We start from the raw sequence: 26,739 nt of genomic DNA on the forward strand, positions 1-26,739 counted from the left end.
CTAAATTGATATTTAAAATATCATATATAAACACAGCTGTTACCGGCTATTTGGTTCTTCTTTTAAAAGTAACTGATGTCTTAATTTGCTTTTGGGAGATATTTTTGCCTATCTGTGCAACAGTCACATATTAGCAAACAATACCTTTAATTAAATGTAATAACTGACTGATAGGGAAAATTCAGCAACACTTGACCTACCATTTATACCCAAATCTACACCTGTGACTGAACCACTTTTGTGATGTGACTAAAACGTAGTCCATTTCAATTTCAATTCAATTCAATTCAATTTTATTTATATAGCACCAAATCACAACAGAAGTTATCTCAGGGCACTTTTCACATGGAGCATGTCTAGACTGTACTCTTTGTTTTACAGAGACCCAACATTTGCCCCATGAGCAAGCACTTGGTGCCAATGGCAAGGAAAAACTCCCCTTTAACAGGAAGAAATCTCAAGCAGAACCATCTGCATTGACCGGTTGGGTTGAGAGAGAAAGAGGGAGAGAGAGAGGAGAGTGAGACAGAGAGACACAATACCAACAATAATAACAATAACAATGATAATAATAATAGAGGTATGACTAATAATAATAATAATAATAGTAGGTGTTACTGTCAAGCATCCAAAGGAACCTGTGAGATGAGAACGCACAAAAACTCCGGGGAAGAAGCCATGTTAGTAACATGCGTTAATGGTACTTTACAAATGGAGAAGGGGAGGAGGAAAGAGGAGCTCAAGAGCACAAGTAAGCCTACATTCTGGGAACAAAGTGTTCTAGTGGGATAATCTTTAAGATATGATGGAGCCTGACCATTGAGACCTTTATAAGTGAGGAGAAGGATTTTAAATTCTATTTTGGATTTTACAGGGAGTCCTTGAAATTTGTTTTATGTGGGAGTTGAAGGACATATCCTGATCAAAGACAACTCCCAAATTCCTTACGGTGGAGCTGAAGGTTAGGGTAATGCCATTCAGAGTAGCTAAATCATTAGATAATGTGTTTCTAAGGTAATAACTTCAGTTTTGTCTGAGTTTAGTAGCAGAAAATTGCAGGCAATCCAGTCTTTATGGATGTATACAGTATTTATGAATATCACATGCTGTATGTTGGATGTATAGTATAACTTTTTTTATTTTTTAAATTTTTTGGCAACAATCATGAAGTTACATGTACTTCCTATGAGGGCACATGCAGAAGATAGATTTTATATCTGATATCTTATAAAAGTGAATAGAACACTGTGATTATTAAATAGTTGTGTGTGCATGTATGTGTGTGTGTGTTTATGAGTAGGTACAGGAAGAAATCTCTCAAAATTGTACAGAAGTCCATTTTTCACTCCAAACAGCCCAAGAGTTCATCATATGGATATGTTTTTGCACATAGAGAATGCATGTAGTGCCAATGTAAATAACAATCCATAGGTGTGTGTGTGTAATATGAATGTTAAATGACTACCAGAAGTACAAAGTTGATTTTAAAAAGTTTTAAAAAGGGCTGAATTCTTAATTCTGGAGTATTTAGTGTTTAATGTGCTGTAACTTTTGTTAATTGAAGATATTTTGCCTAAAGTTTCTATAGCCTACAAGTGCTAGTCATATCATCTTCACTCCTTTGAGGCTACCACAGGCTACAGTAAATATTGTGCAGACTGAAGTTATTTATTGCACATGTGAGCAAATGAGTTAAAAAAGCCTCTTTTTTTCTATCCTTTATATGATTGATTTATCTTCCTGTAGTTTTTAATGTCTTCATTTTGTTCTATTGAAAACTGTGTATAATGTATGATGCAGCAACATGTTTTGTTTTTCTATTTGGAAAATATGTTATCTTTAATTTGTAATATAGCATATGTATCAGTTCTATAAATTATGTATTTGTGATGAATTAAAACTTATCAGTGATTACAATTATACCCTTTCAAAAACCCATCTGTTTGTCAGTTCCTGCTTTCCAAATCTGCTGATGTGGCACACTCATTTGCAGTATCCTAAAAAAAAAAAAGGTTTGTTCCTGTAACAGCCAGACAATGATTTTATATCTTAAAAAGAGTTACAGGTCTTGTTTTAGGATATGATCAGTATGTAGCTGAGGCTGAAATTTCTCTGAGGTGATATCAGTACTGCTGTCACTTTAGACACTTTTTTTTCAGAAGAGGAAACAATATTTTAATGTTCCAAACTCATATGAGTGGATAGAGGCGGGTAAAAAGATTTGGAACATATGTTAATACCACATACACATAATATGACAAATGCTCTACTAGTCAAATGTTCTATTAGTCAAAATAGACTTGGGTCACAGCACAACTTGCACACCCATGGATCAGTTTATCAGTTGCACTGCAGAGTAGACTGGATCAGGAACAATACACTGACTGTCCTATTCAGCATGGGGTTATTTTTGTGTTGTTTGCCTTCATAAGGGCGTTGAGTCATTTGCATGACCTAATATGTACTCCTTCACAACAGTGCTAGTTAGTCAACAATGCATAATATGTAACTATCAATAAAGATGGACTCAAACACAGACACAGACAATGAATTAAGTAATATAAACAGGGTTTTTTTTTTTGGAATAAAGCAAAATGAGGATGGCTGGCAAGGCAGAAGGTAGACGAACTGGAGTAGATATATTGTTGAGTTGATGGAGGGCAGATGTGCAGGCTGGGCAGGTGAGGTAAATGAGCCGCATTCAGGAAGGAGCCAGAGAGTGCCAAAGAAGGAAGCCACATACACACCACATACATCCACTCAGAGACAGACAGACATGGGAAAACAGGAGACATAGGGGAAAAGGGAAACATATGGAAACACAAGGGAAATAACTGGAGGCACATCCGGGGCCGTGACAATATCCTGCTGCACTAATATGGCCGAAAAATGTTGACTGAGATAAATATTAATGAAAGGATAATGTTCACCACACAGTCTGGGTCTCCATGTGGCATAATATCCATAACATCCTGCATACTTATAAAAATGTTGAAATATAGCAACAGCCTACTATAGCTACAAAAAATCAGTCGTAGTGATTTATGACCTCCTCAGTACTACGTGAGTGAGGCCTATCAACAGCACAAGCCTGTGCTGCAGTGACTGGATATGTGGCATATCACTGAAAACACTAGTGAAATATTTATTCAGGCTTTCTCTTCCACATCCGCCCTCTCTTGGGTCTCAGCCAATGAGCTTGTAGATAATTTCTGTTCTAAAATTACAAATATTATTGATGCTGTTGCACCAACTAAGGTGAAGGTTGTCTCTGGTAAGAAAATCTTCATGATCTCGATGGAGAAATGCCACGTGCCACAGTAGTCACCCCTGAAATGTGAAAAGGCAGAGGTCTGTTGATCCCTGTTACTTTTCATATTGGCCTTCTTAAAAATATACGCCAGTACAGACCTTCTTACAGACACAGCTGTTTATACCAGAGCTCAAAGTCTCCAAGGATCATTACGTCAGTTTTACTGCTATGCAAATATCAAACGTGTTAGTTTGCTAACCTTAAGTAAATAAGGGATTATATGAAAATTAGACAAGAGACAGATGTTTCAAATATGCATGCACTATCTACAGCCAACTTCACTGCCTTCGATATGTTTTTCTCTGCCTGACTGTGACCTGATGTGTGGCCAGACTTAAGTTGAGACATATTTAAATGACCAGGGAAGTGACTGATTGTTTGTTTCTCTCTGGTTGGCTTTGTTCCCTAAGATAGGAAGTGTTTAATATTTTTTTCTTAAAAAATACTTTAACATGCATTTCTTCAAAGGTGACAGTCTATAGCTTACACACTGTAGTTTAATCCTTTCACTGTTGCCTGTTTTCTGATCTTCATTTCATATTCTAGTTTTGTGCTCAGAGTCTAATTTCCTTCTCCTATCACTGTACTTTTGCTACTGCGAAAAACCCACATTGATTAATACCTTTATCTATTTATCCCATTACCTACTTATCTTGTTAAATCTTACACAGATCTGTTTGTGTTGCTGAAGAAAGGCTACCTGTGTTATTATTACCTTCAGCATAAACTTATATGTAAATGCTCTGTACATATGCTGACGTATCCGGCTGCCGTGGAAATATTCCATAAATGCAAATGGTCTTACATCACAAAGCCAGGACATCAGTCTCCCCCATAACACCTCCCCAACTTCACCATCACCACCTTTAATACACACACTTGCACACGTCCTTTCCAGTCTGACCAAGTCTTTCTGACGGATGTGCTCACTTACTTTGACTCTAATTCTGATGCGCACCTCATAGATATGAAGTACAGTCGGATCCCTGTTTGGTAATTGCAACCAGGTTGATGGGATAATCATCTGCTTTCTGTACAGTGCTGTGTGTGAAGCCAAGGTGAGAGCCTTTTATTAATGTATTTTTATTGTTTTTGAAAAAATAGGATCTAAGCAGGTACTTTATTTTACAAGCACTTAGCTTTACTGTAGACAGATTCATTCCTTATATTAAGGTTTTAGTGTAACACCTTAAAAAACATATGACTGACTTAATGTTAAATGTTGTAACAACCACTCCCTTACTTCCTCTACAAAGTCATATATCCTCTTAAGTCTAAACTGACTGAGTCTTGTTTAAATATGAGCACCCTGAATATTATTGTGTTAGAATCCTTCAACCTTTCATGTTAAAATGACATTGTTGTACCATTCAGTGCAACATTTTACATGATACTCCTGCGATCAAGAACAGTCCAGTCAGTATTTTGCTAACAGGAGCTATAGAGCAGAGAGTTAATACAACATTTTGGGTTATCATCAAGGTGGACTGCATGGAGATTTCTCAATTTACATGATTACGTGAAGAATCGAGTAAGTGAATGGGTGATTTACTCTTACTTTTATTAGGGAAAATTATTCTTAACCAAGAAATGCACCAGGTTGTACAGAGGGTATGAAAAAGTCTACTTTTGGGAGCTTGTGTGACAGTTTTATTCGCTATTATCACCTCTGCCAATCTCAACAGAAATTAACATTATAAGCTTAAGAAGTATTATTATTATTATTTATTTCATCTGAGTTATATAATATAATTATACCGGGTATGATTAAACAGTTCAATTCAATTTAATTTTATTTATATAACACCAAATCATAAAAAGTTATCTCAGGGCATCTCACATAGAGCAGGTCTAGACTGCACTCTTTAATTTACAGAGACCCAACAATTCCCCCATGAACAAGCACTTGGCGAGAGCGGCAAGGAAAAACTCCCCTTTAACGGGAAGAAACCTCAAGCAGAACTGGGCTCTAGGTGGGCAGCCATCTACCATCAGTATAATAACAACAACGATAACAGTAACAAGAATAACATTAATAGAGATATGACTAGAAATAATAGCAGTAATGGCAGGAGAAGGTGTCAAGGCAGGACACTCATGGAACCACGCCACCATCCCCACACCATCCCCGCAGCCATGGCCCACAACTCTGACTCTGGATTTTCCTGTGAGATGAGAAAGCACAAAAACTCTGGGGAAGAAGCCAAGTTGGTAGCATGCATTAATGGTACATGAATGCATACAGATGGAGAGGAGGAGGAGAAGAGAGGTGCTTATTGCCTCATGAGAAGTCCCCTGGCAGTTTAGGCCTATAGCAGTATAACTAAGAGCTGAACCAGGGCAAGCCTGGTCAGCCTTAACTGTAAGCTTTATCAAAAAAGAAAGTTTTAAGCCTACTCTCAAACGTAGAGAGGGTGTCTGCCCTCTGGACCGAGTCTGGAAGATGGTTCCACAGGAGAGGGGCCTTGCGCTAGTTTACCACCATTAAACCAACAAGCTAAAAGTCTATGGGTCTGGTAGAAGTCCCTAGAGGCTGCAATGCATACTACAACCCAATCATTAGTGTTGCTTTAAAGGTGCAGTGTGTAGAATTTAGTGGCATCTAGTGGTGAGGTTGCAGATTGCAACCAAGTGAAAACACCTCCCCTCCCCCTCTCCCACCAAGTGTCTAGGAGAACCTGTGGTGGCTCTGAAAATTTGCGAAAAATGTGAAAGGCCCCATCTAGAGCCAGTGTTTGGTTTGTCCTTTCTGGACTACTGTAGAAACATGGCAGTGCAACATGGCAGCCTCCGTGGAAGAGGACCCACTCCCTAGGTAGACATAAAGGGCTAATACTAAGGTAACAAAATAACAATTATTCTTATTTTCAGGTGATTATACACTAATGAAAACATATTTATGAATATTAAATTCCATTTCTGCCAAGTCCTTTCCGCTAGACTCCACTAAATTCTACACACTGCACCTTTAAATAAGCTCAAAAGTCCTTCATGAGTGTTGATTTAAGACCCGTGAAGCTGACATATCTTTGAGCAAATTTTAAACATTATGTAAACCCTTGAAATGATTTGGGGTTATCAAATGAGTGTAAGTACATTTACTTTATGTGCATTTGTAAGTGTGTGGATTTTGTCAGTATCAGTATTTTTGGTCTCTAAGTTGATGCTACTGTTGGTTAATCTGATATCTTTTTCCCACTAGAAATACAATGGATTCCAGGGTCTTTAAGTTTCTGATTGGAGCTCTGTACATCTACTGTCAGGTAATGATGCTTCTCAGTTTAATCAGTAAGATATTGCTGGTCAGGATTATAGCTATGATTTTAAAAGGATGTTGTATAAAGTTCCCCACTTAAACATTTTTTTAAATTGTTCCTTTACTTGGATGTTTGAGCTTCACTGTGCAGAATGATGCACAGTACTGTCATTGCAACTGAAATATCAGCTTGTCTAGTTAGGTGGCAACTAAATACCAGAGACACAATATCCTTTTGCAGTCCAACTGCCTTTACGTTCCTAAAGTGTATGCATATGGGCTCCCCGAGCTCTGCAGCAAGAGCAGCCCATTGGACAGTTCACAGAATCATTCTATACTTTCAGCCTCCGCCCAACACGACTGTCAACACAGGCACCTCGTGCGCAGTCATACTTCTCTGTCTGCAGACACCTGTTTCCTGCAAGATAATCAATAATCAATCCCTTGTTAACTATCTGCCGTCAAGAACACTGCGATCATCTGCTGCTGGTTTATTGGAGATTCCCAGTAACAACTGAAAGAAAATCAGAGATGCAGCCTTTGTCAGCTACACCCCCCAAACTGTGGAACACACCATCAATAAATATCAGGGAAGCCAGCTCACTAAATATTTTTAAAAGGAAGCTAAAAACTTATCTCTTCACTTTAGCCTTTAACTGGCTTTTGTCTCAGTCTGCTTCGCACTTATGCATTACTGCACAAAACCTTGTCTCTATTTATTCTTTCATAACAGACTAGACATTTGCCTACATAAACAAGATGTGTCATGTCTCATCTCAGACATGTGTGATGTGGAAACTTGAAGCCTCCAGTATAGGAGACATCTTGTGTCCAGCAGCCCAAACTTTTGAAATTAGCAAGATTTGCATATTAATAGATTCTGGATTTTTAAATGTTTTTCTGTTGTTGTTGTTTTTTTCTTTGTTTTTTTTGTTTTGTTTTTTTGTATGTGTGTAAAAACTACATCAGACACACAAATTATTATTCCAAGCAGAATATCTCTTATAATACACGTGCCTGAAGGGGATCTTTAAACTTCCGTTTTGTTCTTTTATTTTAATGTTAATTTTTAATTTAATTTTTATAAATTATATCCTGATGCACGCAGTATTGAATGTTACATGTATGTAAATATTTTTATTAACTAACTTTTGTATGTATATTGCATATTTGTTTTGTTTTATTTAAAAGTGTTTTGGAATAAATATTTTATATTGTAATTTCACACAAGATTGAATCACACCCATGACAGAAAGATTAATTCTGTTCTCCTGTTCTTGCCATTGCAGGTCCATGCAGCAGGTGAGGCAGAAGATCATATATCACATAGAGCACTTCAGTAAAATTCCTCAGAAAACTTCCACAGATCCTCAGCTATGCCAGGATTACACTGGGAGACCTACCATCCACTGGAATTTAGATGGCAGACTCACGTTTAACCAAAAAATTAAGAAATAAAATAAAACTTTCCATTTTCAGAGTATACTATCCTATATGTCCACTATATGTATGTAACGTATACCCACTATCTATATCATATACCCACTATCATGTTCAGTCATGTCCTTCCATTTGACATCAGCTATTTTTAAATGCATTACAGTACATCTGTGTAGATGTATGTATTTTTACAAATATTTTTACCATATATATAGTCCTAATTACAATTACAAATTATGAACATTGTAGCTTCTTCATGAAATCATATACTTCTAAAGTGATATACTGTAATGTAACATATACTGTAGGCTTAATGTATAGTTACAGTGCAAAATTACATTTATGTCACATTTCTAAGAGATACAGTCAAAGGTGACTGATGGTTATTCTGTTCCTGTATAATGTATGTTATGTAGGCAAACAGACCCTCAGCATTGATAGTACAATAAGGGAAACAGGGAAAACCTTTTGTCCACCATGTTTTGATATCTCACATACTAAACTAGTATGTTTGATTTGTAGCATCTCTAATGACAAAATAAAAAGGTGCTCTTGTATGCAATCCCTTTTCAGCTTAAAAAAATAACATGTTAAAATATCTCCTGTTGTTGTAGACGATGCAAACAATGGTGAGCTGATGGTGGAGAGTAATGTCACAGTGGAAATCGAGACCATCCTGTCAGCTTTGAATTCAACTGACATCCAAGTGAACGATACCAACAGCGCTCCCCACGATGTGACCCTTTTAGACAGTGGAGTGATTTCAGGTATGTTCCTTAAGCAATTTCTTGTTTCTAGGTTTATCATTCCAAACAGTTCTTCTTTAATACAGTGAGGGGGAAAGGGATAGAGGTAGGGGAGATGCAACACAGCTCAGCATAGACCGCACAGTTGTAATATGAAACAAATTTATATTTCAGCTATAAGAAGACATTGAGGATGCTACATCTTAGAGTTTAGAAAAGCCAGAAATCTCAGCACCTGTGTTTCTTTTTCCAGGGTGCCTGATCGTTGGAAATCAATCCAATTGCAACTGCTCTGATGGATACATTTGGAGCAACGATGTGTGCTACACTGAAAAATGTTGCAGTGAATCTACATGCACACAAAACGTGTCGCACATCACACCACTCTGCATTGCCAAATTCCAAGGTAACGGTCCAGATGCATGATGAATTTTTGCCTTTGTACAATTTGTACCACTACTTTCTGGTGATGATTTCTGGTGATTTGTATGAGTGGAATAAGGATGGCTGTAACTTGATAGTTATACTACTGTGTTATTAGATTTTTGTATTTTTTATTCTTGTGTTGTGGACAATATCCCAGCAAACATTACGGTGTATGACCGCTGTCTGATCGTCCCCCCAACACGTCCTGTAATGGTTCAAAAATAGTTCCAAAATGAAGGTTGAACCAACATCTGGGACATTACCTGGCTCTCACCTGTTTGTCCTCCAACAAAGTCGAAATATGTTCTTGCCATTATCAACAGGCCTTTATAGCTATTCTGTAAATGTGTATGTATACGATATGCATTCTATTGCTTCCTATATGTCTAAATTAACAATTTATTATGTTCTAAAATAGTTGACGGTCTGACCTAGGCAGCTGCAAGACGTTTTAATGACGTGGCACTTTCAAAATAATCCTGTTCATCAGTAAATGATATGTAAAACTGTCGTGGAAATTTAAAGATGAAATCAAAGAGAGCAAGTTGTCTTCCAGAGTTTTATTGCAATGAACAGAGTTCACATTATCAAATGCAGATCTTCCACTTTGCTATAGGCTGAAAGAGATATTGTATGAAATTCAATAATCGTATTTTTACATACAGGCGTGAGTCACAGAGCATCCCATATTAGTCATCCTAACAGGTGTCTTTTGATTAACGCATAATGTTCCTTCTATTCATTCATAGCCTTATCTATCTCTCTCCCTTCGGTGGTTTCCTTCTCTGCCTCTGTCTACTGAGAAGTAAAAGTTGAAGGCTGAATCCCACAGCTCGTTTTTGTTAACTTATTCAAACTTGTCAGGAACTGGCAGTGGAACATGTTCACACAAGAGGCAGAGAAGGCAGACTATTATATTGTGCACTTAGCTGTAAGACAGTATAACACACTCTTAAGACAATAAACAGAAGAGTATAAGGGTCCATTTCAAAAATATTTGTAGAAACACACTGTGTTGATACTGACATGCAACAACATTTTATTAGGATAAACAAAACTGAGAAAAATGCTTATAGATAATCTAATTATTTGAAACGGTAAACCTTTTAATTACTTGTGATTCACTTCTCTCCAGTTTCCACTTATGTGAGGAGCCCAGATGCTCTAAATCACCTCTCATCAACAGGAACGTTACAGAACATATTTGCTGACATGAGAGAAAACTCCTTCAACAAACTCACATAACAGCGTTATATCTGCATCGTTTCTGTCCTCTTGTGCTTGTTGCGTTTCAGACAACTGGTGGTTGCAAACGCTGCACATGTGCAACTCTCATCTCTCGTGGAGAGCTAGATGAATTCTCGCGAGGTGGGATGATGCTTCGCTCATGTCAAGCATCAATAAGACAGTTTTTCTTTAAATTTATTTTTGTTGGAAACCGGTGTCATGTAAATATCAAGAATGCAGAATGCAAAACTGTGTCCCAAAATTGTTTTTTTTTGTTTTTTTTTTGGTGTAACAGAACAGAGGAATAAAACATCAATAAGACAAATTGATAAAGTTATGTGACTCAATAATAACTCCTTTGTTCAACTGATTTAAAAAGTTACCACATACAGTATGTAGCAGTAGACTAAAGAGTAAATAAAATTTTTTAAAAAAGAATATGAAGTAGATTCCGCCTATACATTTATTCTTTGCGGAGAGGATGTCATTTTAGCACGTCCGCTCACAGCCAATTAAAGACAGATTTAAACGTTTTTGTATAAAAAAATGAAAGAACTAATCATGAATAAAGGTATTCCACAATGAAATCTTGAGAAGGTCTTTTTGAAGTCAGGTCCAAGCGGAAAATAGCAACCAACAGGAGACATTGACTCTTGTGTACGCATATTTGTATTCAAAAGTTGTGCACACTTCAGTTAAATGGTGATTTTACTTGATTCCCATGATGTCATGTCACCATCCAACCAATGTTTGCTGGGATACGATGTGATATCAGAACTGACAGTAACGATAATGTTTGCAATCAACACAGTTAAAATCAATGGATCAATTATGTCGAAATCCACCTGGGATCCATCCAAAACAACAAAGGTACGTCTGCTTCTCATCTCAAATTTATACACATATATTCCTGAAGATGTTTGATATTTAGTTTTTTTAATAACTATGTTTATATTCACATTTCTACTGTCATTACCAACATTCAAATGTAAATGATTTAATGTTCTTTCTTTTTAAAGCTTGAAACTGCCTTTAAAGAACTGAATGGCTTCGAGTCCCTGAATGTAACTCGTCAGAGGTATTGTACTTTGCAAACTTATTGATTTATTATTTTGAAGTTTCATTTATTTTTTGTATATACAGAGACTTCATTAAAAAAGGAAATAAGAGAAGAGTCTAAAGGAAAAAATATAGGAAGAGCAGGAGTTCTTGGTGGTTTTTGAGATCAGTCAGAATCTTAGCTGTCACAGGATTTCCCCACACACACTGGTGTGTACTATGGGTTTAGCCGAATATAAATGTTATTTAGTAAAGCACAAATTGTGGGTCTTTTTTACGAATATTTGTTTCGTACAAATATTTTAAAAATTATTTATTTCAGGGAAAAAAACAAACATGTCAAACACCAGCGCACAGGTCGGTTACATTGCTATCTCAGTCTCTCTCCTCTGATCTGGGGAGTCACATCCACCTGCTACATGACAAACATTTCCTAATTTGGACATCACTCCTGGAATTTGGAGTGTTCGCCAGAGATAAAACTGAGCTACTGACACAAGCAAAGTGCTTACAAGGGACTCTCCATAACCTATTGTTCCACATCTCCTTTCCACAAGTTAGGTTGTAAAAAATAGGCAATAAATGAAAAGTGCAAAGTAAGAATCACCTTTGAAGTTCTTCTCTACACGTTACACACTGAACTGTCTCTGTGTTATGGATGTATTAATAAGTAGAGTTCTGTCTGCACATTGGTGATGCATTCAGTTTAGGTCAGTAGTCAGCACAGTCATTTGCTTTGTAAGGTGGTTTATTCATAAACACTTATTTTAACACTTTTATATCCTAAAATTAAAAGCGTAATAAAATAAAAACTGGATTTTTACGCCTATTTCCATTTTTATTCGAATACAAGTACAAATGTAAATAATTTTGCTGCCTCAACAAATATAGATACAAATACAAATGCTGGCCTCTGCACATCCCTAGTGCGTACATGGCTAGCAAGTTATGGCTAACGTCTGTACAGTCTGTGCTTTACCTGCCAGTTTGGGACTTATGAACACAGACTGAAAAAACAATCCATTGGTGAAATTCACGTCACTTAACTAAAACTTGCGTCACGTCCTGTCTGAAAACACCTTAAACATGAGCATAGATCACTGTATGTGACGCCACCTTAAACTATTTGAACTGATGATATATTAGCATGTCAAGATCATGACATAACCACCTTAGATACTCAGTGATCCCTCCTCATGACTACATAAGTTTTGCAACCCTGTCTCTTAAAAATGACATTTATATATCTGTAAATGGTTTGGCTAAATACTTTTTTTTTTTCTGAAGAAATGTAATTTTGGATTTTGTTCACTGGCTACATTCTTCCAGTTCAGGAAGTGTGGTCAGGGTGGATGATGAGTGTACAAAGCATGGGGCCTTTGGGTTCCTACATGAAAATAACATTTTCTTCCAAATTTATGTTGTCAGTCAAGGTCAATCACACAGCACTGATAAAGCAGATTAGCTCAGTCTTTTAGTGTTAGACTCTAAACAAATAATACCTAAGAATGTTTTGCTGTTGCACATTAGTAGTAAATACACGTCATTCTTAGGAGACTCACTGGCCAATCAACACTCACCCAATCAACAACAGATAAATAAGGGACTGGTGAAACCAGTGCTTGCAAATGTTTTCACTATGATCAAAATAACACATTTATGAAATGTATGTCAATTCGAATATTGTATTTGAAGGCAGCAGTCTCATGTTGTAAGCATTTCAGTTGCATATCTCCTATTACTTTTATCACATACGGATACTTTCTGTTTTTAACCAGTCATCTTTCATTGATCCTCTCCAAAATCTTAAAGGCCAAGAAACAGCATTGTTGGTTTTGAGGCAGCTGTCGGCGTCAAATTTGAGAGTTCTCGACTTCAAGGCATAGTGTCTCAGCTGGAAACCTCTCTTGAAGCTGTAGTTTTGGTCGACACTGTAGGTCAGTAAAAATATATTACTGTTTTTTGGTGTTCATTTAGATCATGTTGACCCTTGCTGTGATTATTTCTTAGCTGCTGTAGTGCATGCTCTCTATAGACTAATATCTGCTGCTTTCTGTTTTGCAACATGACTATTTTTTTGAATAGTGAAAGTTTGGTTGAATATCTGGTCTTTAAAAAAACACCACTGTCAACACAGGGACAAGTGCATCTGGTGCATAATCAAAAGCTAATTTCTAATGTCTCCATGGCCATATTAAATTAAGATAAACTGATAAAATGGAAAGAGCTGCTCTCTTGAACAGACAGATGAATCTAGGGACTAATGGACTTAATGACATCGCTACATATGACAAGCTGTACCTCCTACTCCTAGCCTACTGTGTCACTATGTATTAATATTACCTTTTCCACACAGGAATGGTCACCATAGAGGCCCCAGAAACAACAAAGTACTTGTCCAACCCCACACTGAAATGCACTTTAGAGGAGGAGACGGACAGAGCTGGCTGGAACATGAGCAGGAAGCACGAGCGCTTTGAGCTCAATAATGGCACTGTGGTGAAACTGAATGAAAGATGTGCCACACAGGAATACAAGTCTTGTGTGTCACTTACACTCCAGGGGGTGACAAGCTTGTGGACAGGCAAGTACAGTGGTTTCACATTTACAAATCTTGCTTAAATTGAAGTCTAACTGAAATCAGTAGAGATGAAAGCAGCACATCCACGTACTTTTCCCTTGTGTCATGCCCCACCCCTTTTTGGGTGAAAGCAGTCCCTCTAATTTGACTGGTGGTAAAAGCAAATTTCAAGGTCTTTGCCAGTTTAATAGCATAAAATAAGAAACCGTATCGCTTTTTAGGTATTAGGATCCCAAATCCTATAGCCAGTCAAGCAAACAGTTCTGTCATTGCCGACCAACAATCTGTGTCGTTATATAGAAAAAATTAAATAAATAGGGGTTGATGAGTGTCATCACTAACAGCTGAGCTAAAGTAACTAGCAGATCTGAATAGCATGTAAACAACTGTGGGATTTGCAAGAAAGTCACTAAAAGAAGGAGAAAGCTATGACTGCTTGAGCAGAACAAATGTAGCTTTAAATGTATAGCTGCTGTAAAGAAGAATATAGCTAAATTAATGGGGTTCAGAGCAGCAAAAACGCTATCAGTAAGGGACTGTTTATTTATCAGAGGGAGGGGGGTGGCTGAGGTGTGACTTTGTTTTTGTTTTTTTCTCCCCGGAGCTACAAATATTTTTCCTTGAGCCTCCCTGAGTGACTGGGGGAAATGTATGACCCTCCCTCCACCATAAATAACCATATTTTATCATATTCACACCAAAGGTAGGTAGAATTGGAGAAAATAAAAAGCAAAGGCTGACCCTTTCCAACCATTACATTTAATAGTGAACCGTGACTCTTAAACCTTGGCCCTCTGACCCCCTTTCCCTTGTCAGGAAAACAGGAAAACTACCATCCCGACTTACTTACAGCTCTGAAACAAAAATAAGACACTAACTTAGTCCAGCCAATGTAACGAGCAAGCAACACGGAGGGAATGAAAGTTATCACCAAAACAAAAAACAGCTAATTTCTTATGACAGCCACGCCTCCTACCACACAAAACCAACAACATTTAATAAGCCTACATATCACACACACACACGCACACACACACCCACACCCACAAATACACACACAGCCAACATTAGCAGCATGTGCATATTTTTCATATTTTTCAAAATTAACTAACATACAACAGTGGCAGCAGTAGCCATAATAGTATCAGCTGGCACGGCTGCCGTTATTAGATTTTAAAAACGTACCCTTTGATGATCGCATTAACCCTCCTGTTATGTTCATTTGTCAGGAACAGCAATGGTGTTCCCGGGTCAATTTGAGCCAGTGCATGTTTAATTATCCAAAAGATGTCCGAAACCAAAAAAATCCTAACAAGCAGTGTGAATATTTCATTACTAACTCCATTACTAACTATTCTATCAATATTTAGTGCAATGGTGTTCCTTACCTCTAACAGGTAATGGTTCAATTAGGATAATTCACTCGTTTTTCATTTAAAAAAATGCATGTTCAAACTTTTTTTTAAATGTTTCACCACTTTATTGCTTTTGAAAGACCAACATATGAAACACAATAGTTTTACATAACATTGAAACATTACATTTAAATTTTGTTTTGCATACATGCACTGTTTGTGACCCAGAAATGAACAAAATCGCAATACAACAATACAACAAACAAGCAATCGCAATATGAACGTGTGTGTGTGTGTGTGTGTTTGTCTAGGTGTGTGTGTGTGTGTGTGTGTACATCTACACAGCACATGTCACCACACTGTGCTTTGTGCAAATGAATTTTACACATTTCACGCAGGTCATGCTTGTCTTGTCATCGTCAGATGGCCTGCAGACCTGGTACCTCTTCCTCTTTCTTTTCCCCTCAGCAGCAACCTAGAAACAAGAGGACCATGATTACTTTTCTATGGTGTCTTTTTGCTGATCCCAAGACACACACAACACACTCTCATATACTTATACACACACATGCACACGCACCACACACCACACACACACACACACACACACACACACACACACTTACTTACCTCACGCACTGGTGTAGTGATTGGTGCAGTCCTCTCCTGGATGTCCCTAACCGTGGCTGCAGCGGCTGGGACTGGATTGGACCAGGGACTGTCATCCTTTTGCTTCTGCTGCTCATTTTGTAAAGGTTTGCCTGACAGAGTGTAATGTTGGTAGGACTCCCATGCAGAGAATCTTTTATATGCTTTGCCCCTCCCCTGTTGAGTGTCCACTGAATGTGGGTGGAGTTTTCCCGCGAGAACATAAATGGTTCTCGTCAAATATCATAACACCTGCACCTGTGTGTGTGTGTGTGTGTGTGTGTGTGTGTGTGTGTGAGTGATTGGGATGAAATATGTCTCACAGTTGCAAAGAAAAAAATAGTCTGACATTTCTGACACCCTTTTACCTCCAGTTTGACTGCTGGGTCAAATTGACCCGAACAGTATCTATATGATATAAACATGCAGGGGGTGGTTGCAAATATGTGAGATGAACCATTTTCATATTATATGTTGATTACACTAATTAAGGCAAGCAGAAGAAGTTTCATACTGAAAAAATACTTTCAACTATTTTTCCTAGATCTTCAAACTTTAAAACAGGTCAATTTGACCCGGAACATAACAGGAGGGTTAACGTAAGTTACTTGAAAACGAAATTCTGGAGTTGAAAAAGACTTGGTTTTCTGCATCAAATTAGCTCTGGTGAAGGTCTTCCTTCGCAGATCAACTCCAACTTTTCAATAAAAGTTAATCTTGAAAAAGGTATGGATAATCCTCACTAGCCACGGATACTCCCGGCTTGTTTATCTGTTTTTGCCCGCTAGTTTGTGATCTCCATTTCAGTGTGCCGGTGCACTGCTCAACACGTAACGGCGAAGGCCAGGAAAACTGTTTAAACTATGTGTTTAAATGGAGTGTAATCTGCATGTAATCTGTGTAATCTGTCAACCAGCGACGGCAACCACGTAATTATCATCTGACAAAACAAACAACAATGTTGGCCTACAGGACAAAAGCCACAGTAGCTTTCTTAGCTGACAAATAACTGCTAGCATCGACAGTAATGTTCACAATATGATTTTATGTAAACCTATCTCATTAATCTTCTTTGACTTGTTTGTGTTTGTACGGAACATGTAGTCATGGTGGTGTTAACCTCGCTGAAATTTTGGAGGCTGATCTGGCATATCTGATGGCTACGATAACTGTCAAATGGTGTGAAGACGCCGCCTACTCGGTGCAGCACAGGTGTCCCGGCATTGTAATGGTGCGGACCCATTCACAGCGCAAAATGGGCCGAACTCATCATAAAATAGTGACAACAAAGCCCACCTATTTAGAGGGAAGATATGGTTATGATTGGTCAATTTTACTGGCATTTGAATTACTTGGCCCTCTGTAAAATTATAGCTTGACCACCAATCACAGAGCTGAAAGCAGCATTGTCCTCCCTGCAACTATGGACATGCAAAATTCTGATAGGCTGACAAAAAATTTAAATTGGGATTTCCTTGTTTTTTCATTATTTTCTATGTACTGCTCTTTCAGTGTACTATCAACATTCACCACTATGACTTCTAACATTATAGCTGTTGACTTTAGTATCCTTAACTAACCTGTGATGAAGTGTTTGCCACAGACATAAATTATCCCAGAGTTTACCATTTTCATAATCTCTGCAGATGGCCTGAAGCCACAGATCTCTTCTTTACTGTTCTTCACTCTTTGGGGAAGTAAACTGGGTTTTTTTATCGTTTGATGTGCAAAATGTGACGCAGCAGTTTTTAGGTATGTGACTTCTAGTTTTTCCAATTTGGCACCCTTGCAGCACTTGTTTTCACCCAAAAGGGGACGTGGTAATTCTGTTGACAGGGAAGTGACTTATGTCTGCTTTCAGAAATTTAAGTTTTAATATTATTATTCATTTTTCTGTTTTGATAACAAATTTGTGTTCAGTATGGCCCAATTTCATCCAGTGTGAATTATCTACATGTTCCCTGCAGGTATATATGAGTGTGGATTCACTAATGGGTCAGTCAGGCATACAGCCAAGACACAGCTGAGAGTGTCACTCCTGCCTGATGAGATCGACCTGAGAATCAATCCTCTTACTGTGGACTGTTCGGATATGGAGGACAGTGAGAACGTTAACGTGAATGTCACTGCCACCATCTTAAACAGCACAGAGAGCTTTGATGTTTGGTGGAGCTACAGGGGTGAAGGGAAAAATAATCTAGTGAATACATGTAAGACAAAACTTCACTATCTCCCAAATCTATCGATCCTCCCTCCTTCCTTCTTTCTGTCAGCTGTAGTACAAAACAGCCCTACTTAAACTGAAACATAAACACAAATTGAAATTCACAATATTCCTGCAAAATGTATGTAAAATCCACAACCAACAAAAATAACACTGAAACTAATATCTATCTTTCTCTACAGCTGATGGGGATTACCTGGTCTACTCTTTCACAGCTAATATCAGTTGCCAGAAATCCAACGCCTCACAATACGTGAATGTCACTTTTAAAAACACAGTTAATCAAGAAAAAAGTGCACGCGTGGATATTCCAGTAATCTACAGTACGTGATTCTGTGAAGAATTGTAAATTCCAAATTTAGTAATATAGCTTTTAATCGTTTTAACATGCTTGAATTTCAACTTAGTCTATGTTTTGACATGATGATTTCCCAGAGTCTCATTAATTCAAAATTTTACTTTGTTTATATTTACATTTATTTGGATTTGCTTCTCTTACATCAACTAATGATTCCCTACATTGTTCTCCAAGAGGGTGAAACATTTTGTGAAAAGGATGAGTTTTGGCCAAACACTCCATCTGGAGACACAGTGATTAACCGAACGTGTGAAAAGGGCAGGTTTGGCTATAAGTCACGCACTTGTAATGGCAGTACCTGGCAGGACGTGTTCTTCCACTGCGTTGATCAAGAGTTGAAAACAGTTACAAAATCAGCAGACGTGAGTATAGCATTAAAGCTCATAGCACTGTGTGACTTTAGGATTATAAGGTTCAATTTTTTTTTTTTTTTTAAATCAAAAATTAGTTATTCACATGGCAATATTCTAAAATTATTAACATTTTGTGTAAGTGTATTTTACTTCAATGCATTAATTACCTTGATTAGAAAAAAGAAAATGTCAGGTAAAGTTCTGTCCCCTGTGTTATTCTCTAACTTGGTTCTACAAGGTTTTACCTGCAATGTATGCAAGAGGACCAATCAAGTTCTGCCTCTTTACTGCGTTACCTCACTGCTCTGTGACTAGGGTTAAGTTAGCTGAAAAGAACATTAAAACAATGCTTGATCTTAAGTCTTGAAACCTCAAAATGAATGGTTTTATCAAAAACACTATGAATTACACTAATGCAAATGCCAACTGAATTGTGAGCCATTTTTTAAAATCTTTTAGGCTAAATCTTTTTTCCCATAAGCTACCATAATAAAAAAGCTATCTTGCTAATGTTAATCACACAGCTCATCCTGTTTGTTTGAAAGATTTAATGTTATTATCAGTTACTGTGACTACTTCAGAGAATATTGCAATGAGATACAACAAAGGAATGTGAGATAAATTCAGGCCTCTAGCTGCTAATTGCTGAACATTTTAGTGATCAGATGCTAACTCTACTATGCAGCTACTGAATTGAGTTTATGTTTACTCTGTTTCACCCAGCTGGCCAACAGATGGTGCATATACAGTGCCCCACTGTCTACAAAGCTTAATTCAGAGTCAGCAAGTTTCATAAATTATTTTTTTTTTTACATTTGAAACGAGCAAATAAATTAGTTATTACTTTTTAAGCTTTGTGATGTCAACTAATGGGGGGTAAAAGGGGGGCAGGAGACAGTGCCATAAAACTAATAAAACAAAAGTGATTGGGTGAGGTAGCAATCAAGAGCTGACACAAAAGAGGCTGTTCAGATTGCAGATGGAACCTTATAAGTCCAAGATCACTACTGTTAAGACACTATCAATATTTTGTGTCTGGATGTAATTTGTGTGCTTTTGTTCACTGATTTTTGTTTTTTTGTTTCACCTTTCTAGAACTTTAAGAAGGGACTAGGGGCTTCTCAGGAGGCGGCCATGGATATATTTGGAGGACTTAAGAACAGCTCTACAACTAATTCAACTGATTCAAGTAGCATTATGGCCGACCTTAGCGCCTCCATCAACATTTTAAGTGTTATGTCCAGTGCATCAGTAAATTTTGCCTTAGAAGACAGTGTCATACCTGTAAGCCCTTGTCAATTACTATTACATTTACTGTAATACATGTGCAGTTATGAACTTGAAGTTTCATTCTTGACCTTGGACACAGCAGTATAAAAAAAAAAAAGATTAACACAAGGTCTGCCTTCCTTGTTGTTTCCAAATCTTTTAACCACATCTCATGGCTGTCCTCTGCTGACGGAGTTCATACCTGCCGACATTTAGGTTTAAAAAGACAGGATTTTTTTTTCCGGGGGGGACGGGGAGGAGGGTGTTAATGGATGAAGTGAAAGAGTTGACGACAACTCCGCTCATTAGTGTAAGTGCAACAAGACTGTCGCAAACCACCTGTTCAACAAGCATAAACATGTAGAAAAGCATATGGGACACTGCGGGCAAAGCAGGTGGAAATATGCTTTTCTACATGTTTATGCTTGTTGAACAGGTGGTTTGATGAAGTTGGTACTAGTGTGCTGGTTAAGGTACCACGACACATATCCCACACAGAAACTGAGAAATATCCCTTTGATTTGTATCACTATGAAATCAAGAGATTAATGGGAGAAATTACCAAACGGGGGCACAGCAGGAGAAAGAGTTAAAAATAGGGAGACTCCCGGGAAAATTGGGAGTGCTGGCAGGTTGGGAGTTGCTCAGTTGTCATGGAGATGGTTTAGTTGTCACCACAACAGAATAGAAAGTGAACAGAACAATACATGCCCAGAGAGGAAAACTGGAGTGCAGTATGCTCGATCTCCTTTGTTATCATGTGACAGAAATTTCATACTTAGGTCATATGACAACTAAACCATCTCAATGACAACTGAGCAACACCATCCACTTTGGAAGGCTCGGCGATTTGGTTGAAAACTTTGGAAAGAAGTCAGACCTTATTTTTGTTTAAATGTGTAGTTTGTGTAGCTCTATACCCTCTAAAATTGTACATCATTGACACATTACACATTTAAAGTATGAATTAATCTTATATGAGCTAAGAAAATCAGTGGCCCAATTGTGGCTGTTTGTCAGACCATGTGTCTGTTTTCTTTCACCAAAGTAACAAATTCACTCTGGCCCATATATGGCTGCAAAATTTGTCTACTGGTAAGTTTTAGGTGAATGGACTTGTGGATGTGCTGCTGAGAATCTGCTCCAGTTAGTACCTCTTGAACTAGCTTCAGATCCATTTAGCTAGATTATCCTGAAATTTATCAACTGGAGGTGATTCTCAGCGAGTCCAGCATGAGTCTGGAAACTGCAGGTGTTGGACAACTTGGCTACCTTGCCTGGGTTGTTGAAAAATTCAATTGAATATTGTCCTGTACCAATAAAATATACCATAACACTGATTTTCTCTTTTTTTCCATTCTTCTATTTCAGGATTTTGTCAACGCAGCAAGCAACATGTTGAACAGGACCTGGGATGTGTACAACAAATCTGTTATTCAGAACTTGTCATCAGATTACCTTCTGTCTGTGGAAGAGATGGTGAAGAATATCAAGATTAACATGACCAATGAATTCAACAGTCCAAATCTAGATCTTAAATTCTGCTCAGATAGCAGCTGTAGTGTGTTTGACATTGATGTGAATCTGGACAAGACCCTCGGAATGATAAGAACTGTTGCCGTGAAAAATCTAACAGATAAATTGAAAAACAACTTCCAGGAAAAAAATACTACCAGCCTCTTATTATCGGTCACACTGGAAGACAAAAATGATTCACCTTTAGAAATTAGAATGAACTTCCCTAGCGAAGAGGGAACTAAACCTTTGTGCGTCTTCTGGAACACCACAGTGAGGGAGTGGTCGGATGAAGGATGCTCTACCAACATTAGTGACGGAAACCACACACTCTGCGTGTGCAACCACTTGACTGCATTCTCTGTCCTCATGTCCAAGAGTGATACATCTGATGAAATCCTACAAATGATTTCAGTTGTGGGCCTGGGTGTGTCCATCTGCTCCTTGCTGATCTTCCTCATCATTGAGGCTCTGGTTTGGTCAGCTGTGGTCAAGACAAACCTTTCACATTTCCGTCACACAGCCATGGTTAACATTGCTTTGTTCCTCTTGCTCGGTGACAGTAGTTTCTTGGCTTCTTCCTATCCTGAGATTCTCAGTGACACCTGTTGTTTAGTTTTGACCATATGCAAACACCTCTTTTTCTTAGCCACGTTCTTCTGGATGCTGTGCTTGAGTGGCATACTTGTCCATCAGCTTATCTTTGTCTTCAGCCCAGTGAGGAAAAGAGCCTTCATGCTCTTCTCCAGCATTGTGGGCTACGTTTGCCCAATCCTAATAGTGGGATCCAGCTATGTGTACTACAAATACACCAACCAGCCCTACCATGATAAGAAGAAATGTTGGCTAGATTATAAAAAACCCTTGGAGGGATCCTTGCATGCTTTCGTCCTTCCTGTGGGAACTGTTATTTTGACAAACCTCTTTTCCATGGTGGTCGTCATTCTTACTCTGTTGAAGTCCTCAGTACCTGATAGCACCAAGACAGATGACAAGGCGACAGCCAAAAGTATCCTTAAAGTGGTGATCTCTCTGACCCCTCTCTTTGGAGTAACATGGGCCATTGGCTTCATTGGGTTCATGTTGGATGGAAATGATCCCATTTCAAAAGTTGTTGATTACAGTTTCACCATCCTCAATTCCTTCCAGGTAATTTGAAAGCAACCCACACACCAAACAGAATGTCGATATTAGGGATGCACCAATCCAACTTTTTTGCCAATACTAATTCTGATTCCAGCAACTCCCACTTCCCCATCTGATACCAGTGCTTACTTTTTCCCAAATTTAAAATCTGTAAACCTCACTGCCTCGATTTCATTGGAATCATTTTTATGTAAGATAACATGAGGCAGCCTGTTGTGGCTTAATGAGTGTAATTAATAGTGGACACACTTTATGAAAATTGAATTTTATGAAATTGACAAAGAAACTGTATTTAATGTGAATTGGTCATTTCATGGTAGGGCTTATTAAGGTAAGTATTGGCTCAATACCAATCTGATCGGTGCATCCCTGGTTGATATTGTATTGTACATGTCATCATGGTTTAACCTCCACACCCTTCCTGTAGTTTTCACTGACTTGTATCAAATTACTTCCTGCATTGGTACAAAATGTTGTCATTGATCACAAATTGCTAATGCAGAATGAGAGTTGAATATGAAAGGAATTGAGAGGAGTAATGGTATAAAATGTGCTATATATTTTTGGTTTTTTTTCAAACAAAAGTATCTGCATAAAAACAGAGTTTGAAACCAATTACACTTGCTGTTTTGCAGGGCCTTTTCATTTTGCTAATGGGCTGTTTAACAGAGGAGAAGGTAGGTTTGTCATTTTATCAATGAGCAGATGTTCAGTTTCACACCGTGGTGGCCAATGCGATATTTTAATCTTGATTTACAATAAGCAGAACCAAACACTGCATCGATGACTTAGTGGTGAAATTCTTATCTGTGCAATGGGAGGCATGTGATGCCAGGTGGGCCATCAAAAAAGGCACATTTTGTGCACTAGGGCACAAAAATGTTACTCAGTAATTATGTTGTAATATTTGAACGTAACATATTTGTATTATTAACAGGTTCGAGAGGAACTGATAAAGTTTGTAACGGTAAGTTTACAAAATACATCTATCTATAATTAAACAATAAAATGAAGAAAACATTTCATAACTCTGTTTGCTTCTACCCTCAGGCAAAATCAAAAGGACAAAGTGGAAGCATGACGAAGTTGAATTCAACCACCTACACAAAAGACAAATGAAGACAGAGGTCAGTCTTATATTATTTTATTAATAGTCTCCCCTTTACTTGTGTCCATGCATTTGCTGTATCTTCTATTATACAACATTTAAAGCATCACATTAAAGAAAATAAGTAGAGCAAGACTCAAAGTAAGAGTCTTAAAAAGATGACTGCTTCTAATCTGTAACAAGACAAGACAATTGGGTGTCATTTTATTTGTCAGTTTTATATTTTCATCAGAATGCAAGAAAGAATATCTCATATCTACATCTGTTTGTTATGCTATTTTACTTAAAGATCACACTGGAAACCCTGTTTATGTTTAAACAAGAGTCTGCAGTCATGCTAGCTGTGTAGTCATGCTGCACAGCTGTGTTTTGCTGAATGCTAATGTCAGCATGCCAACATGCTGTTGTTAAGCACGTGAAATGTTAAACATGTTCACCATCTATTAGGGTAACATTCCCAAATAAGCATTAAACACCAAGTACAACTGAAGCTGATGGCAAGTATTTCGTCATAAACCAAAGTGAATCTAGATGCAAAGTTAAGCCAATGTTACCAATGTTATTACAATTAATCATTTGGGTAAATGTCCTTACTGCATTTCATGGCAATCAATCCAATAATAGACATCTCATTCAAAACCACAACCACTCAACCTCATGGTGGCACTAGAGAAAAAGGCAGGAGATCTCTAAAGTTATTAGGAACCATCATGAATGTCTGTACTAGATTAAGTGCCAATCCATCCAGTAGATTTTCATATTTGAAAACCGTCACCTGATAATGACAATAGATGGCAGGTCAGTGGATCACCAAAGTCATTCATATTCATCCTCTGGGGACCACAAACATCTGTACCAAATTTTACCGCAATCCATTCAATAGTTGTTGAGATATCTCAGTCTGGATTAGTTTGGACTGACCAATTGCTAGCCCTAGATCCATGCTAAAGTGGCTAAAAATATATTGTTATATGTCATTATATATCCACCATGTTAAACTTTAAAAATCTATGAATCTTTTTAAATAATTTCATGTTGAATGAATCAGGACACATACAGATTTTGAAAGATTAGAAGTGGCAACATTTCTCATGATTCAAATGTTCCCTTATTTTGCGTCAGAAATGCAAAGTTTGTACACTTCCAACTGTAAAATAGTGAGCTAAAACTTTGTTGGTGTGTGAATCCAGTCTGTCTGTCATCTCTCCATTTCAGACTGTGAAGACGGACCAAGAAGAAGGAAACAGCAACTCACACATGTACTATGCAGCTCCATTTACAGCCACATCTTAGTGTTTGCTTTGTATTAGACTATAGTTCCTGGGCAGTTTAGTGAAGCTTATAAAACACAACAGATGTTTTGATAATATTTTGTGATTTGATTGAAAACCATTATTGTTAATAGTAGTATTGGCACTACTTGTGATCTCCATCAGCTGAGGCTGGAAACAAATTTCACATTAAATGCAATCCTGCTCTGAGGAATAATGTGTAATTCAAGGTTATGTATACATTTGCATACCATTATTTTCTCAAGGGGAGAGCAGATGCAGATTTTTTTTCAAGTGCTACAGAAGTCAAAGTCAGTACTGAACTGTCACTGTATATCTTTGAGGAGAGGCTTTAATGCATACCAACTCAAACCACTTAATTAGATTCTGGATGGACAGATTGTATTTGCTGACTGTATATAGAACAAAATAGATATTCTAAGATCTCTTGCTGGGTTTGATCCTTTTATTTAACTGGAAAATTTGTAGATTTACACTGTTTGGCATAAACGATAACCTGTACTATAATATGTGTGTATAACTACTATATGTATCTCAAAATATATAATGAAATAAAAACAAGGAATATTGATTACTAAGAAGAAGAGACAGACTTGCCTGAATTCATAGTCATATTGAATGTTTTTATCTTATGAAATAAGAGTTGTGTTGAATTTATATTTGAATAGGTTTCTGAAGGTTTAATCTAATCGCATAAGTGTTAACTTTAGTCATATATGGATAAGAACATTAGATAGGAAGGCACTTTGAATGCTTGAAGTTATAGAAGTAATGAAATAAATATGTTGAATGTATATTTGTTTCTGAATGTTGTGTTAACCTCACAGAATTACTTCTTTAACTCTGTTACTCACTCTATTACAGCAGCACCGTTATTGATCAGAAAATATCATGAATTACTTGAACATTATGAAAAGAATGTGTTTACAACTTTGTTGTGAAAGAGTAGGCCACAGTGACTTGAAGTGTGATTTTTGTGTCTAAAAACTCAGAATTACACTTCCCAAAAATTCCTTTATTTCAGAAGATCCAGGTTGCAGACACCAGCTGCACCTAAAGTCCCCTGAGAACAAAGAAATTGAATATTTATCCAAAATTCAACGTGAAAACCTTGAAACACACTCCTTTTTTTTTTTTTTTTTTAACAAATTCTAAAAAGGAAAGCTAAACCGAACTTAGTTGAGCTGGCCTCCAAAACTCTCTGTCACACCCTGCCTGGACTTGGTGTGTTTTTTGGTCTTTTTATGTTCTTGTGTTCTGTGAGGTCTCCTGGTTTGCATTTCTGTTTAGTCCCTTGGGTCTTATGGGTTTTCTTGTTATATTTGGGTGGTGGGTTTGGACTGCCTTTTGTTTAGCCTGGTGTGTTGTATATTTTAGTTTAGGTTCATGGTGGTTCTTGTACAGGTTGATGTGGGTTGTATTT

At 37.5% G+C, this 26,739-nt stretch overlaps 1 protein-coding gene across 1 annotated transcript; it reads left to right on the plus strand.

The window, feature by feature from the left end:
• Window positions 1-4,185: 4,185 nt before the first annotated feature.
• On the plus strand, window positions 4,186-26,457 carry LOC137169152 (adhesion G protein-coupled receptor F4-like). Its single transcript, XM_067572169.1, has 18 exons — window positions 4,186-4,371; window positions 6,516-6,576; window positions 7,859-7,871; window positions 8,624-8,776; window positions 9,009-9,161; window positions 11,220-11,278; window positions 11,428-11,486; window positions 13,280-13,404; window positions 13,824-14,051; window positions 18,019-18,261; window positions 18,458-18,598; window positions 18,808-18,995; window positions 20,082-20,270; window positions 21,627-22,919; window positions 23,552-23,593; window positions 23,854-23,883; window positions 23,967-24,043; window positions 25,240-26,457. Exons 2-17 carry the CDS (start codon window positions 6,523-6,525, stop codon window positions 24,033-24,035), a joined length of 3,039 nt encoding a protein of 1,012 aa, XP_067428270.1. The 5' UTR covers window positions 4,186-4,371; window positions 6,516-6,522; the 3' UTR covers window positions 24,036-24,043; window positions 25,240-26,457.
• Window positions 26,458-26,739: the final 282 nt, after the last annotated feature.

Source organism: Thunnus thynnus, chromosome 18, assembly GCF_963924715.1.
Source record: "Thunnus thynnus chromosome 18, fThuThy2.1, whole genome shotgun sequence".
Lineage (NCBI taxonomy): Eukaryota > Metazoa > Chordata > Actinopteri > Scombriformes > Scombridae > Thunnus > Thunnus thynnus.